Source organism: Giraffa tippelskirchi, chromosome 14 (genome assembly GCF_054371585.1).
Source record: "Giraffa tippelskirchi isolate mGirTip1 chromosome 14, T2T-mGirTip1v1.2.pri, whole genome shotgun sequence".
NCBI classification, from domain to species: domain Eukaryota; kingdom Metazoa; phylum Chordata; class Mammalia; order Artiodactyla; family Giraffidae; genus Giraffa; species Giraffa tippelskirchi.
This window is the reverse complement of record NC_137288.1, coordinates 57,603,097-57,619,362: the sequence shown is the minus strand read 5'-3', so window position 1 is coordinate 57,619,362 and position 16,266 is coordinate 57,603,097. Positions and strand designations below refer to the sequence as shown.

The following is a 16,266-nucleotide window of genomic DNA, read 5'->3' as shown; positions in this document are numbered from 1 at the left end:
ATCTAAAACAATTTTCATACTTACATGGAATATGGTTACTATTCTATAAAATTATGTAGGTTTTAGGTTTCTTTTTGATTCTCATATTGTACATGTTTTGCCTTTTTCTTTGAACATAAATTTCAGGTGTTAAGTGTTAGTCACTCAGTCATATCTGACTCTCTGCGACCCCTGGCCTGTAGCCCACCAGGCTCCTCTGTCCATGGGATTTTCCAGGCAAGAATATTGGAGTGATTTGCCATTGCCTCCTCCAGGTTCTTCCCAACCTGGAGACTGAACCCATGTCTCCTGTGTCTCCTGTACTGGAAGCAGATTCTTTACCTGCTGAGCCATCGGGGAAGCCAAAAAATACATTTCAAAGGTTACTTTTATCAACTAGCTGCTACAGACAACAACCAGCCCCAAATTTAAAATAAGCTTCAAACAACAATCATTTATTATTTCTTATGATTCTACAGGTAATCTGTGGGCTTCTGGCCTGGGACAGCGTGGTTGATCTATGCAGTCTGCTAGCAGGGCTGGACAGTATAAGACCTCATTCACATATCTGGCAGTTGGCAGCCTGTTCGGTCTTGGGGTGGGAGCAGGGCTCAGCTGGAATTACCTTTCTCTGCTCATCCTCCAATAGTCCAGGTTTCTTCATATGGTAGTCTCGGTAAGAGGTGGCAAGCTCCAACGCATAACAAGTTTTTAGTCCTCGGTTTTGTCCTATTTGCTATTTGTCTCATTGGCCAAAACAAATCATAGGGCCAAACCAGATACAAGAGGTGAAGATACAGACTCCACCTCTTGATGTGAGAAGCAGCACAGGGGTAGGAGGGATTTTGGTGGTTATTTCCACAGTTGACCCATCAAGTCACCTTACCAAAAGCACTGCAGTTAAGAGACAAATGACAACCTTGGAAAATATTCACAATTCAAATTGTAAAAGATTAATTTAGCTAACACACCAGAAGCACCTACAAACTGTTAAGAAAAAGATCAAACAATCATACCTAAATGGCTAAAGGATATGGACTGTCTCCAAAAAAGGAAATACAAATGTCTCTTGCATTTTGTATTATATTTAGCCACATATTTGTGGGAAAGGAGAGGGAAATTTTTAAGGTCAATTAGGTAATCTTTAAAAAACTAATTGATTCTTGATCTCATGGTACAAAATTTTTAAAAGTACAAAAAGGTGCAAAGTGAAAAATCTCTCTTTTCTTCTTTACACTACATTTATCATGGTTTGATTTTATTTACAAGAGATATTCCCATACAGGAAGTTTTAGTATTTCAAAATTTTCAAACATTTCAATCATTTTATTTCTGGCTCCTGGATTTCAGTCATAAGTTTCTGACTCTGATTATTTAAAAAATCAAAACATTAAAACTCCTCTATGATTTCTTTTACTATCTTTTAAAAAAATATTTAAATCTTTGATCCCTTGAAATTATCCTGATATAAAGGGTAAAGTATAGATTTAGCACCATGTGTTGAATTATCCATCTCTCTATTACTGATTTAAAAGGTCATCTTTTTCATAAGCCAAATTCCTGTGTATATTACCATTTGGAATTAGGCAGGTAAGCGGATCAGAAAAAACAAGAGCAAATCCCAGGAGAAGGGGGCGTGGGAGGAACATAACTGAAGCTGCAGAATCTCTCCCTTTCATTTAGCTGACCTGTGAGTGACGACATGATAACTGTACTGTGTTCACTTAGGAGAGCTACTGAAGGACATCAAGCCACTAACAACACAGAAAACCAATGTTTCTTCATATGAAAACTACACAGTTGCACATAAAAATTCAATACACAACCAGACACCACTATTCCATCAATAATGACATTATTTCATCTAAGAACACAGAAATTAAGTTATAAGGAATGTCACAAGGGAAAAATTCTTTAAAGTCCTATTCAATCTACTTTGTTAAGAAAGGTGAAATTTATTTGGCTCTGGTCACAGTTCCATCATGTTTACTTTCTTTGTAAGTTCAGCTTCAATAGTATCCTAAAGGAAGAAAGAAACATCATAAATATTATAACTAAAGACATTAAAAAAAGTGCTCTAACTTCTAATGCTATTTAAAATAAGGGAAACAAAAAGGAAACCACTAAAGCAGAAATTTTAAAAAATATCATTATAAACGAGATTTTCCTTGCTTTTATATCTTTCCCACTTCCCAGACTCCAAGTTTTCAGATTCCTAATAAACACCTAAGGAGGGGAAAAAAACCCTTTAGAGAGGTGAGTGACATGATACATGAATAGATTTTCCTGACCTGTACTCCTTAAGCAACATACTTTCGCAATGTCTCTCATATCGCTCTTTTACAATCTCACTGCCACTGTTCTCATTACTTCTCATCTGGCCTAAACAGGCCAACTTGTTTCTGCAATTTTCTTTCTCTATCCTCCAATCCACCCTATACACTCAATCCAGAAAAATCTTCCTAAATGACTGGCCTGATAAAAAAGCATAACCTTGGTCACGTTTCTCTTTAGCTTAAAAAGCAAGGCAACCCAGAGCAACTTTCAGTGGTCCCTTGCAGCAGCAGTCCCCAAACCTTTTGGCACTAGGGACCAGTGGAAGACATTTTTTCCATGGACTGGAGATGGGGGGATGGTTTTGGGATGATACAAGTGCATGACATTTATTATGTACTTTATTTTTATTTTGCGGCAATCTCAGGATATTCTGCCTTGACTTTAGGGTTGGCGTTCACACTCCTATGAGAATCGGATGCTGATGTGACAGGGGCAGAACTCAGGAGGTAACGTGAGCGGCTGTAAACACACATGAAGCTTCTCTTGCTCACTCACTTGCTGCTCACCTCCTGCTATGAGGCCTGGTTCCTAACAGGCCTTGGATCAGTCCTGGGGACCCCTACCCTACAGGCTCCAAGTTCAACCTTCTTTATATTTAAGGTCCTTCACCTGCTGAACCAATTGACCTACTTCAGTCCTATCTTCCACTGCGTACCCCTAAGCAGGCAGATTGCTTTACTTGCAAAAGCTTGGAAAAGTCCTCCATTTTTCAGCTCTTATGTTTTTGTTAATTCCTGACTTCCCTGGTGGCTCAGATGGTAAAGCGTCTGCCTACAATGTGGGAGACCCGGGTTCAATCCCTGGGTCAGGAAGATCTCCTGGAGAAGGAAATGGCACCCCACTCCAGTATTCTTGCCTGGAAAATTCCATGGACTGAGGAGCCTGGTAGGCTATAGTCCATGGGGTCTCAAAGAGTTGGACACGACTGAGCGACTTCACTTTCACTTTGTCTAGAATATTCCATGCCTCTTAACTCTCCTTTTCCATCCAGGAAAATCTACACAAAAATTTAAAAGACCACTATGTATTTTTTATGAAAAAAAAATTACATATATGCCCCCAAAAAAGTATTTAAAGATGCATGGTAATGATATACCTCAAGTTTGGGACTGTGGTTTACCTTTACCTCTGAATAGAAAGGAAAGAAAGAGGAGGAAGGGAGTATTAGCTTTATCAACATTTATCTTTTAAAGTCTGAAGGAAAAAAATGAAATTACTTACTAATTCTCGCTTTGCTTCTTCAATTTTTACCTGAGCAAGAGATGGATTCTTTTAAAGAAAAATAAAATAAGGAAAGGTTATGTTGTCTTGGCTAGGAAACAAGGGGAAAAAAAAATACAACAATCCTTTTCAAAAGGCAAAAAAACTTATAGAAAGTATATCCCAAGTACATACAATACTGAAATTCAATAAAGACTTTCAACACAGACCCTTATACAACTTAAAACCCCAGAATCGCATTCTACAAGAATTTGGAGCTTATATTTTACTGAAAGAGAAGAAAGAGGAGGACCTAGGTCCTTAGACATGGACCCAGTATTTTAATGATCATTTAGTGACCTTAGAGAAAGCTGGAGGAGATAAACTTTTCTTTTAATTCATAAAAATAATTACCGGCATTAAATCTAAATAGGACTCCAATTTTTTCTTCAAAGGTATAGTCTGTCGTTTTAGTTCTGCCAATTTCTAAGGGTGAAAAAAACCACACAGAATAATAAAGATATTCACAAGGAGATTAAACACTGCACATTTCTGAAATAAAACATGACAAAGCATTAACCCTAGGATATTTTAAATAATGTAACAAATAAAGAGCTTCAAAGGTAAATGGATAACAAATGGACACAATCCTTAGAAGATGTTAAAACAAGAAAGTAATACTCCCATTTATTAAGACTAATATACTGTCTGGGAATACAAAATATGTGATTAAGAGGCATCAGAACATCAGGAAACAAGAGCCTCAAACACATATTTATGAACTGTCAATTTTAGATTCCAAAAATCAAAGTACCAAAAAATCTTAGGAATAAAACCATAAAACAAATCCCCCCATTTCTCTCTCTTCCCACGAAAATAAATAAAACTCTTATAGAACCTAAACTCCAGAATTGCATTCTATAGGAGCTGGGAGCTGGTATTTTGCTGAAAGGGAAGAAATATGAATACTTAGGTGGTTTAACACATAATACGTGTACTCCTTGGAAGGAAAGTTATGACCAATCTAGACAGCATACTAAAAAGCAGAGACATTACTTTGTCAACAAAAGTCCGTCTAGTCAAGGCTATGGTTTTCCCAGTAGTCATGTATGGATGTGAGAGCTGGACTATAAAGAAAGCTGAGTGCTGAAGAATTGATGCTTTTGAACTGTGGTGTTGGAGAATACTCTTGAGAGTCCCTTGGACTGCAAGGAGATCCAACTAGTCCATCCTAAAGGAGATCAGCCCTGGGTGTACATTGGAAGGACTGATGTTGAAGCTGAAACTCCAATCCTTTGGCCACCTGATGTGAAGAGCTGACTCATTGGAAAAGACCCTGATGCTGGGAAAGATTGAAGGCAGGAGGAGAAGGGGATACTAGAGGATGAGATGGCTGGATGGCATCACAGACACAATGGACATGGGTTTGGGTGGACTCCGGGAGTTGGTGATGGACAGGGAGGCCTGGCGTGCTGTGATCCATGGGGTCGCAAAGAGTCGGACGTGACTGAGCGACTAAACTGAACTGAACTGAACCTCAATACATTTATTCAATAGATAAATCAATAATCATTGACTCCATCAAATAAAGAAAAAACCAAACAAATGTAAAATATATATAAACAAGTAATAAAGATATAAATACTGGTAAACATAAAATACAGAGGTAAAGGAAAAGAAATCAGGTCAATAGTGAATAAAGCTCTATAAAAAGAGACAAAAAGCACATGGCATTGACATTTTAAAGGAAGTTAAATTGGGTAAAGTAAGCGAACCTCTGAAAGTGCTACCAGTGACTGATGAGACAGAGAAGCGTCCATTCCTCGGGCTGAAAGCTGCTCCTACAAGGACAAAAAAGGGAATTCAGTTTAAAAAATTATTTTGCAAGTGACCATCATTAAATATTTTCAATATATAACATAGTAAAGAGAAGCTACGAAAAAAAAATCATAGATGAAGAACTATATTTGCTTGTAAGCACTTTTATGTTGTATGTGAGTCATTTCAGACAGTCCGAGATTTGTGACAAAATGGTGACAATATGGGTGCAGGGCTTAAGAGCTTGAGTTTCGGGACCTGCATGCGAACTGGGATCTGCTGCTAGATGGCTTTGTGACCTTGGGCAAGATACTATCTTCACAGTACCCTTGTCGTGAAAAGAGAATAATAATACTGCCTAGTTGTGAGGATGAGGGTTGAAAAGAAGTCTGAAGAGAGCTAAATGCATTCTTTCATACAAACCTCCGCAGTTCTAATTCCAGATCTGAACTCCTCCGACTTGGCTTTCAGGAAGTCCATGTTCTGAAGACGACTGTCAACCCTGGCCCGCTCGGTACACAGATGTAACTCTGCCTTCTTGAGATCCCTTGAAAAAATAAAGTTGAGAACATTTTCTTCTCAGTGAAATTATTATGAAAAGCAAACTACTTCTTCTTTGATTCAACTCTGGATTAGTCAAGGGTAGATAACATCCTTGTTGGATTTTTCTAGCTTAAATTTTATATCCCAGACTGGCTACTACCATGCATACCTTCCAGGTCATCTTTCTCTCCATGTTGTCATCTGGGATTTTTCTCAAGGAATACTGAATAATTTTAAGATTAACCTATGGCAATTATTCTTGGAGAAGGTAGATCTGCTGCTCAAAAAAGTGCCTTAATGGATCCTAAAGCCAATTTAAATTATGGAGGTCACAAAGGCCTCTCTTCTAAATGTGACATGACAAGCTGCTTTGCATATACATAGTCAACATTTATTGGATAAATTTATACAACATCATATTATTTGTGCATATACATACTCCTGTTTCACAGCATCTAACCTCTGGGGCCATAGGGACCTAAAGAAGGGCCAGAACATCAAGAGGGATACCAGAGTTTCAGTAAGTAGGGCAGCAAAATAGAACATGACTTCCCTGGTGGCTCAGACGGTAAAGCGTCTGCCTATAATGCAGGAGACCTGGGTTCAAATCCCTGGGCTGGGAAGATCTAGGGAAGGCGATGGCACCCCACTCCAGTCTTCTTGCCTGGAAAATTCCATGGACGGAGGAGCCTGGTAGGCTACAGTCCATGCAGTCGCAAAGAGTTGGACACGACTGAGCAACTTCACTTCACTTAAGTTAGTACCATAGTTTATGACATAGTGGTGGAAGGAGAGAGTGGAACGAATTGAGAGAACAGTATGGAAACATATACCTTACCATGTGAAAAACAGATAGCGAGTGAGAATTCGCTGTGCGACACAGGGAGCTCAACCCAGTGTTCTGTGACAACCTAGAGGGGTGGGATGGGATTGCAGATGGGAAGGGGGGTTCAGGAGGGAGGGACATGTGTATACCTGTGGCTGATCCGTGGTGATGTGTGGCAGAGGCCAACACAATCTTGTAAAGCAACTGTCCTCCAATAATTGCACTTTGTTCTATATTTCTCAATATTGTATAATTACAATCTTCAATAATTATTACTCAAGAACAGTTATGAGTATTGTTCAATTGTCATCACTAATACAGTGATACTCAGATGTATTCTTCCTATAAAACTTTATAAGTAATAAAAAAAATCAAAAAATAGGGAAAAAAGAAACTACTATATGAAATAAAAGATACAAGTATGTACCCAACCACTCTTATCTTCATCCAAGTCATTTTCTACTTAAAAAAAATTTTTATCTTACCGTTTCCTAATGTGTTGTTTTAAATTGTATCTATTGCCAAACCATATCTTACAATGTCCTGTTATTGCCTTTAAAATAAAAATTGTCACAACTTCAAACTAATTACTTACTCGCGCAGACATTTTTCTAATACTAAAGTTGCAGTTAGATTTTTCTCAAGTTTTGCCAGTTCAAGCTTGATTTCTTCATTTTTGGATTTGGTGCGAAAAAGATCAGAGGTCAAATCATTCACTGCAGGGATAAAACTAAAAGAAGAATCTGGTCATGTAAATGGGACATTAAGGACAATAATTACAATTATTCCTCACTTCTAAAAATGATTTTACTTCTATGTGAAGTCTTCCTTAATCATGCTCTTTCATACCTCTATAGTATTTTACATGCTATTCTCATTGGAATACCCTTCCTCAGCTGGCAAATTTCCTTAAAAACTATATTTACTCCCATTCTGGAATTCACTACCCTTTTCTCTGTGCTTTTTACCTACAACTTGCACATGCCTATAATGTTGCAGCTGTCATACTATGTTATAATTTTACAAGTCCATCTCCTTCAATTTACCATGAGCAGAAACTATCCTTGCTGGTATTCATTATTCTATTCATTTCTACTTCCCCAGTACCTATATGGATAGCTATACATATATATAGGGAGGGAGGGAAGAAGAGAGAGGACAGAGATATATAGAGTTATACATATATTTAGTATTTGGTGTCTGCTGAATTGGCTTAATTCAAGTCAATTGATTGAATTAAGATTTCTGCTGCCATACAGCCTACATGATCTTCTAGCTAAAACTCTTCTGCTTAAATATATATATATATATATATATATATATATACATATATATATATATTCCAAGCTTTTGCATTAGCAGTTAAACAGAACAGCTATACAGTTTCCTGATTATAATCTGTAATGGTAGTCCCTAGCAAAGATGCATCCAACAGGGATAGTCCTAGGACTCTGAAGTCAGACAGGGTTTGAAACCCAACTTGGTCATTTACTAGCTCAGAGAAATTATCTAACCCACCCCTCTGAGCCTCAGTTTCTTCTTAAGGTTGTTAGAAGAATAATGTCTTTAACAGGTAAAATGCCTGTCACAAGGAAACCTACTCTAGCCAATAGGGTAGGAGGAACATGACTAAAAGTCATACTCAACAGTAGATGATTTAGCCTACTGCTTTTCTTACTGTTTAAGGGAATAATCAGTCCCGAATAGTCATTGGAAGGACTGATGCTGAAGATGAAGCTACAATACTTTGGCCACCTGATGTGAAGAACTGACTCACTGAAAAGACCCTGATGCTGGGAAAGATTGAAGGTGGAAGGAGAAGGGGATGACAGAGGATGAGGTGGTTGGATGGCATCATCAATTCGATGGACATGAGTTTGAGCAAGCTCCGGGAGTTGGTGATGGACAGGGAAGCCTGCGTGCTGCAGTTCATAGGGTCGCAGAGTCAGACATGACCGAGCGACTGAACTGACTGACTGAAGGGAATAATGTGATACCTAATGGCTTAAAGCTCAACATTCAGAAAACTAAGATCATGGCATCTGGTCCCATCACTTCATGGCAAATAGATGGGGAAACAGTGGCAACCGTGGCTGATTTTATTTTTTGGGGCTCCAAAATCACTGCAGATGGTGACTGCAGCTATGAAATTAAAAGATGCTTACTCCTTGGAAGGCAAGTTATGACCAACCTAGACAGCATATTAAAAAGCAGAGATATTACTTTGTCAACAAAGGTCCATCTAGTCAAGGCTATGATTTTTCCAGCAGTCATGTATGGATGTGAGAGTTGGACTATAAAGAAAGCTGAGCGCAGAAGAATTGATGCTTTTGAACTGTGGTTTTGGAGAAGACTCTTGAGAGTCCCTTGGACTGCAAGGAGATCCAACCAGTCCATCCTAAAGGAGATCAGTCCTGGGTGTTCATTGGAAGGACTGACGTTGAAGCTGAAAGTCCAATACTTTGGCCACCTGATGCGAAGAGCTGACTCATTGGAAAAGACCCTGATGCTGGGAAGGATTGGGGGCAGGAGGAGAAGGGGACGACAGAGGATGAGATGGTTGGATGGCATCACCGACTCAATGGACATGAGTTCGGGTAAACTCCAGGAGTTGGTGATGGACAGGGAGGCCTGGTGTGCTGAGGTTCATGGGGTCGAAAAGAGTCGGACACGACTGAGCGACTGAACTGAACTGAACTGAATCCCATTTCAAATATACATGGGAACCAACCTTCACAAACCTAATCCTAAAAGAATACATTATAAATTTAACCAAGTTTATCTGAAATAATCAAACATACTCACTAGCAATGATAAGGGGTTGACTATATTTAGTGTTTCTGCATATATTTCCTATATAATTATAAATATAAAATTATTTCCTATAATTTCCTATATAGCATTACCCTGAAAGACAAAAGCTCCTTAGGTCTACACCTAATAGCATATATGACTGCAGAAATTAAAACAATCACAAGAATTACCTAGCTAGAGAGGTATCCTTTGTTTCAAGGGCCACTGCACTGTCAACCAAGGCATTCAGATACCTGGAACCAGTGCTGGAGAGACTGGCAGGGGAAAAATTCACACTCTCCATGAGAAGGTCTTGAAGATGCTTGGCTGAAAAGAAATAAGAGCTCCATGGTGACTAAGATCTTTGTTTTGCTTTATTTTAATTTTCAACAGCTTTATTGCAATCATCCACCTAAAGCATGTAATTCAATGGCTTTTACTATATTCAGAGTTGTGTACCCATCCTTGTAGGTGTGAAGTGGAATAAGGTTTTGATTTGCATTTCCCTGATGGTTACTGATGCTGTGCCTACTGGCAGTCCCTCATCATATATATGATTTGCAAATATTTTCTCCCATTCTGTGTGTTGTCTTCTCATTTACTTGATGATGAGAAGAAAAAAATTTTGAGATGAAAAGTTTTTAATTTTGATGATTTCCAATTCACCTACTTTTTCTTTTGCTGCTTCTGTTTTTGGTATCATAGCTAAGAAACCATAGCCAAATCCAAAGCATGAAGATGTACATCTATGCTGTCTTCTGAGTTTTAGATTTAGTTCTTACTTTTAGGTTTTTCATTCATTTTGAGTTAATTCTTGTTTTTTTTTAAACCCATATATATATATGTGTGTGTGTGTGTATTTATTCATTTATTTGGCTGCATCTGGTCTCAGTGGCAGCACTCGGGATCTTCACTGCTCCAGAGCATGTGGACTTCAACAGTTGTAGCACACAGGCTCTCTAGTTGTGGCGCTCGGGCCTAGCTGCCCCGTGGCATGTGGGATCTTAGTTCCCTGACCAGGGATTGAACCTGTGTCCCCTGCATTGCAAGGCAGATTTTTAACCCCTGGACCACAGAGAAGTCCCTTAAGTTAATTCTTATATATATTGTGAGGCAGGGTCCAACTTCATTCTTCTACATGTGGATATTCAGCCATCCCAGCCCTACTCAGCAGACACCAACTTATAGTTGTTGTTGTTCAGTCGCTCAGTCATGTCTGACTCTTTGCAACCCCAAGGACTGCTGCATACCAGGCTTCCCTGTCCATCACCAACTCCCGGAGCTTGGTCAAACTCACGTCCATGAATTGATGATGCCATCCAACCATCTCTGCCTCTGTCACCCCCTTCTCCTGCCCTCAATCTTTCCCAGCATCAGGGTCTTTTCCAATAAGTCAAATCTTCACATCAGGGGACCAAAGTATTGGAATTTCAGCTTCAGCATCAGTCCTTCCAATGAATATTCAGGGTTAATTTCCTTTAGGATTGACTGGTATGATCTCTTTGCTGTCCAAGGGACTCTCAAGAGTCTCCTCCAGCACCACAGTTCGAAGCATCAATTCTTCGGCCCTCAGCTTTCCTTATGGTTCAACTCTCACATCCACACGTGATTACAAGAAATACCAATAACTTTGACTATACAGACCTTTGTCAGAAAAGTGATGTCTCTGCTTTTTAATATGGTGTCTAGGTGTGTCATAGCTTTTCTTCCAAGGAGCAAGTGTCTTTTAATTTCATGACTGCAGTCTGCAGTGATTTTGGAGCCCAAGAAAATAAAGTCTGTCACTGTTTCCACTTTCTCCCCATTTATTTGACATGAAGTGATGGATGCTATGATCTTAGCTTTTTGAATGTTGAGTTTTAAGCCAGTTTTTTCACTCTTTCACCTTCATCAAGAGGCTCTTTGGCTCCTCTTAATTTTCTGCCATGAGAGTGGTGTTTTCTTCATATCTGAGGTTATTGATATTTCTCCCTGCAAACTTGACTGCAGCTTGTGCTTTATCCAGCCTGGTATTTCACATGATATACTCTGCATACAAGTTAAATAAGCAGGGTGACAACATACAGCCTTGACATACTCCTTTCCCAATTTTGAACCAGTCTGTTGTTCCATGTCTGGTTCTAACTGTTGCTTCTTGACCTGCATACAGATTTCGCAGGAGGCAGGTAAGGTGGTCTGGTATTCCCATCTCTTTAAGGGTTTTCCATAGTTTGTTGTGATCCATACAGGCAAAAGCTTTAGCATAATCAGTGAAGCAGAAGTAGATGTTTATTGGATACTTTAGTATGGAAAATTGTGTCAAAATTTTGTATATATTAGTAGAAATATTTGCAATTTAATGTGTCACCCTAAAAGGTGCTTTAGGACAGACATGAATAATCTTAACTTTTGAAATCCTTAGAATTTTTGTTACATATTAGTATAGACAAAAAAAAATACCTTTTGCAAAATAAGATTTTTCTGGACTCAAAGCCTCTTTCTTCATACTGTATTTTATTTTTTTAATTAATTAATTTATTTTAATTGGAGGCTAATTACTTTACAATATTGTAGTAGTTTATTGCCATACATTCACATGAATCAGCCATGGGTGTACATACTGTATCTTAATAACTACTAAAATGAGACTTTTCTGGTCCACCTGCCAGTGCAGTGGACACGGATTCCATCCCTGGTCGGGAAGATTCTACATGCCGTGGGGCAACTAAGCTTCTGCATCACAACTACAGAACATGCACGCCCTAGAGCCCATGCTCCACAAGAGAAGCCACCACACATGAAAAGCCCACGCACCACACCTCGAGAGTAGTCCCTGCTCACCGAAACTAGAGAAAGCCCAAGTGCCTCAAGCAAGACCCAGGGCAGCCATAAACAAAGAGATTAGTTAAAAACCACAGGTATCTTATATGCTTCTTGGAAGAAAAGCTATGACCAACCTAGACAGTGTATTAAAAAGCAGAGACATTACTTTGTTAACAAAGGTCCATCTAGTCAAAGCTATGGTTTTTCCAGTAGTCATGGATGGATGTGAGAGTTGGACTATAACAAAAGCTGAGCGTCAAAGAATTGATGCTTTTGAACTGTGTCGTTGGAGAAGACTTGAGAGTCCCTTGGACTGCAAGGAGATCAAACCAGTCAAACCTAAAGGAAGTCAGTCCTGAATGTTCATTGGAAGGACTGATGCTGAAGGTGAAACTCCAATACTTTGGCCACCCAATGCGAAGAACTGACTCATTTGAAAAGACCCTGATGCTGGGAAAGATTGAAGGCGGGAGGAGAAGGGGACAACAGAGGATGAGATAGTTGGATGGCATCACCAACTTGATGGACATGAGTTTGAGCAAGCTCTGGGAGTTGGTGATGGACAGGGAAGCCTGGTGTACTGCAGTCCATGGAGTCGCAAAGGTTGGACACGACTGAGTGACTGAACTGAACTGATCTTATATGTCAGACTAATAAGTTTAGACTTATATTTTAGAGGTTAGTGTTTTACCATCAGAGTACAAATAAAATATACTATAATGACACTTACAACGTATTGTTGTTGTTCTTTAGTCACTTAGTTGTAGGACTGTAGCCTGCCAGTCTCCTCTGTCCATGAGATTTCCTAGGCAAGAATACTGGAGTGGGTTGCCATTTCCTCCTCCAGGGGATCTTTCCCACCCAGGGATCTAACCTGTGTCTCCTGCACTGGCAGGCAGATTCTTTACTGCTGAGCTACCAGGTAAGCCCTGTAATATATTAGGTTGCTATAATAACTCAGTGTAAGACAAATCTGGGTAAAATAAAGAAGCAATGCTAAAAAGCTGTCTACACTAAATCAACCTTGTATACTCTACTGTTAGGGCTTTCCAGGTGGCACCAGTAATAAAGAACTCCTGCTAATGCAGGAGACATAATGAGATGTGGGTTTGATCCCTGGGTTGGGAAGATCTCCTGGAGGAGGGCATGGCAACCCCCTCCAGTATTCTTACCTGGAGAGTCCCACAGACAGTGGAGCCTGGCGGGCTATAGTACATAGGGTCACAGAGAGTTGGACACAACTGAAGGGACTTGGCAGGCACACGTACTTTGCTCTTTTAAAATCTGGTTACCTCTAGTTAGTATCTCATTCAAAATTCTGTAATTGATCTCACCTTCTGATTCATATTCCTTTGCTTTCTGTTTCAAGTCCTCCGTTACCAGGTAGACATCCCTGTCTCGGACCCTGTTGCGTTCTGAAAGGTGATATAAAATCTCTGTTGTCCGAGCATTCACCTCATATTGTGGAATGGGATGATCTCCAAATATTTTTTTCAGCCATGCAGCAACCTAACCATTACAAGGGACACGAATTTAATAATCCTTGTTTATTTCAAAGACATGAAGCAAATAAGACCAAGTAATGATCAATAGCAAACAAAATTCTTTCTATGAATATTCTGGCATCCTACTTACTTCACATCCTAATTTGTCTTTAGGGACAGAGATATCAGATGTCAGAAGATTAAAAAGTGAGCAGGCACAGCACAATCAACAAAATTACCAGAAAACAATCTGTTCTTCCCCAAAGCTACGAAAGTAGTATTAGGCAAGTATTTTGCATAATAGAAAGCTCAATATGCAAGTGCTAACCATTATTATGGGCGCAAAGTCTGAAAAAAGAGTTGTCTCCAACACATCACAAGTCCCTCAGAGCCGGAAAGCTCTAGAGTTGGGATTTGAGATGCGGAAAACAGGTTGTGTGTGCTAAGTCGCTTCAGTCCTGTCCGACTCTTTGCGACCCCATGGACTGTAGCCCTCCAGGCGCCTCTGTCCATGGGATTCTCCAGGCAAGAAAACTGGAGTGGGTTGCCATGCCCTCCTCCAGGCGATCTTCCCGACCCAGGGATCGAAACCGTGTCTCTTACACCTCCTGCATTGGCAGGCAGGTTCTTTACCACTTGGTTAAGAGTGAGAAATCTAGTAAAAAGCAGCGGTGAACGGCCAGGCCTGGCTGGAAGCTGAGTTTGGGATCAGAAGTCCCCCTCCAGTCTCCAGGGAGAGGTTTCACAGGAGAGGGCTCCTCAACCCCTCTCCAAGTCTGAGTCCCAGCAGGGAAGGCCGGGAAAAGAAGGGAAATTCCCTTTTCAGCGTTGGGGTGGCGGGGGGCGGGAGGAGAGGGGGGTGCTCACAGATGGTGAAAGCCGAACTAAAGATGGATCAGCAGAGGAACTAGTAAAAGTGGCTCGCCCAGGAGATCCGCCGGCGGGGCGGGTGTGTCAAAGACGTGGTTTCCCGGAGGCCGCAAAGCCCAGCTCCCGCCCCATCACCTGCGCCTCTTTCTCCTCTAGAGCTTCCATCGCCGCCAGTCCCGCCACTTCCCAGCAGCTCCTCGCGGAAGAAGCGCCCCGCTTGCTCTGACGGCCCCGCCCACACACCGTTGGGCCCACCCCCTTCGGGATCCAGGATTTCTGGGAGTTGTAGTTTTCACTAGGATTCCAGGGCGCGGAGCCCTTGGACGAGGCTGGTCCAGGGCCCCGCAAGCCCTTGTTCCCTTGCCGCTTTCTCCGCTCTGCATGGTTATCACCTCCAGAAGTAAAGCCGCATGGAACCAGTCTGTGTTTTCTTTCTTTTATATTTTTATTTCTCACTTTAATCACTCATCTTAAAAAAAAAAACAAAAACACCAACCTGGAACTTGTTTTTTGATAGCAGATGTTTATTTCTTGCTCAGTTAAAATTTTAATTTTACCTTGGCAATATGAGCTGCGGCAATCTCACTCTTCTTATCCATTAGTTTCCATGACTGAAGAGCTAAATGTGCTGGAAACTGTTTTAAAAAGGTTTACAGCATACAGCATACAACTCCGGCGCTGTCACTGCCACTCAGCCATTCTTTCATTCATTTCTTTTATTCATTCTTTCATTCATTCATTTAGGCAATTTCCTAAAGTTCTCTCTTCCTTCTATCACTCTGTAGTTAACACCATGAGAGGTTCTCTATATTTCTATGGTAGTATATAGTTTTCTGTGTTTTCCTATTTGTTTCATTCTCACAGGAGCCCTGTAAAGTAGATGGGCACACATTATTTTACCTATTTTCACATTAAAACCACACACATGGAGTATATGACTTGACCAAGATTAGATAGTAGACCTGGAATCTGACGATGGTGTTCTGACTCCAGTTGGGTGTTTCAGTCTCCTCAAGTTATACCATGCTGCTGTGCACAACCTCCTGTAGTGTACTATTACATTAGGAAAAATAGGTCATGTACTCAACTTTCTGTAGTGCTGGTGTTATTCAGTCGCTAAGTTGTGTCTGACTCTTTGCGACCCCATGAACTGCAGCACCCCAGGCTCCCCTGTCCTTCACTATCTCCTGCTGCTGCTGCTGCCAAGTCGCTTCAGTCGTGTCTGACTCTGTGCAACCCCATAGACGGCAGCCCACAAGGCTCCCCCGTCCCTGGGATTCTCCAGGCAAGAACACTGGAGTGGGTTGCCATTGCCTTCTCCGCATTATCTCCTGGAGTTTCCTCAAACTCGTGTCCATTGAGTCAGTGATGCTATCTAACCATCTTACCATCTGCTGCCCCCTTCTCCTTTAGCTTTCAGTCTTTCTGTGACATGTTGCAATATCAAATTGTGGATCATTTAGCACCAAATATCTTTCCCTTGAGTAATATTCATATCTTAAGTAATCAAACTTTTCAGTGAAATTTTAGTAAGTAGCCTATATCACGTTGTGTGGCTTTCTTATTCTTTTTGTTTCAGTCATATATGTATCTGCTCATTTACTAAATTTCAGA

At 40.4% G+C, this 16,266-nt stretch overlaps 1 protein-coding gene and 1 non-coding gene across 5 annotated transcripts; one reads left to right on the top strand and one right to left on the bottom strand.

Moving 5' to 3' along the window:
• Positions 1-413: 413 nt before the first annotated feature.
• HAUS1 (HAUS augmin like complex subunit 1) lies at positions 414-14,876 on the bottom strand. 4 transcript variants are annotated; one of them, XM_081563344.1, is made up of 9 exons: positions 14,788-14,876; positions 13,633-13,807; positions 9,688-9,823; positions 7,299-7,433; positions 5,758-5,881; positions 5,292-5,357; positions 3,931-4,002; positions 3,538-3,585; positions 414-1,999 (listed from the first exon to the last, which is right to left on the bottom strand). In XM_081563344.1, the coding sequence occupies exons 1-9, from the start codon at positions 14,815-14,817 to the stop codon at positions 1,949-1,951; spliced, it is 837 nt and encodes a 278-aa protein (XP_081419470.1). In that variant the 5' UTR covers positions 14,818-14,876; the 3' UTR covers positions 414-1,948. The 4 variants fall into 4 exon arrangements, with proteins under 4 accessions (XP_081419470.1, XP_081419471.1, XP_081419473.1 ...); XM_081563345.1 differs by having other exon boundaries at positions 9,751-9,823; XM_081563347.1 differs by having other exon boundaries at positions 13,633-13,713.
• TRNAY-AUA (transfer RNA tyrosine (anticodon AUA)) lies at positions 6,428-6,500 on the top strand. Its single transcript has one exon. It is a non-coding gene; the product is annotated as a tRNA-Tyr (tRNA).
• Positions 14,877-16,266: the final 1,390 nt, after the last annotated feature.

Bases quoted from the DNA above. Each gene is read 5' to 3' on its own strand.
- HAUS1 (XM_081563344.1), bottom strand. From the start codon at position 14,817: ATGGAAGCTCTAGAGGAGAAAGAGGCGCAG. The intron at 5,358-5,757 runs GTTTGTATGAAA...TTGTCCTTGTAG, and splicing joins CTGGAATTAGAACTGCGGAG to GAGCAGCTTTCAGCCCGAGG. The intron at 4,003-5,291 runs GTTCGCTTACTT...TTTCACCCTTAG, and splicing joins CACTGGTAGCACTTTCAGAG to AAATTGGCAGAACTAAAACG.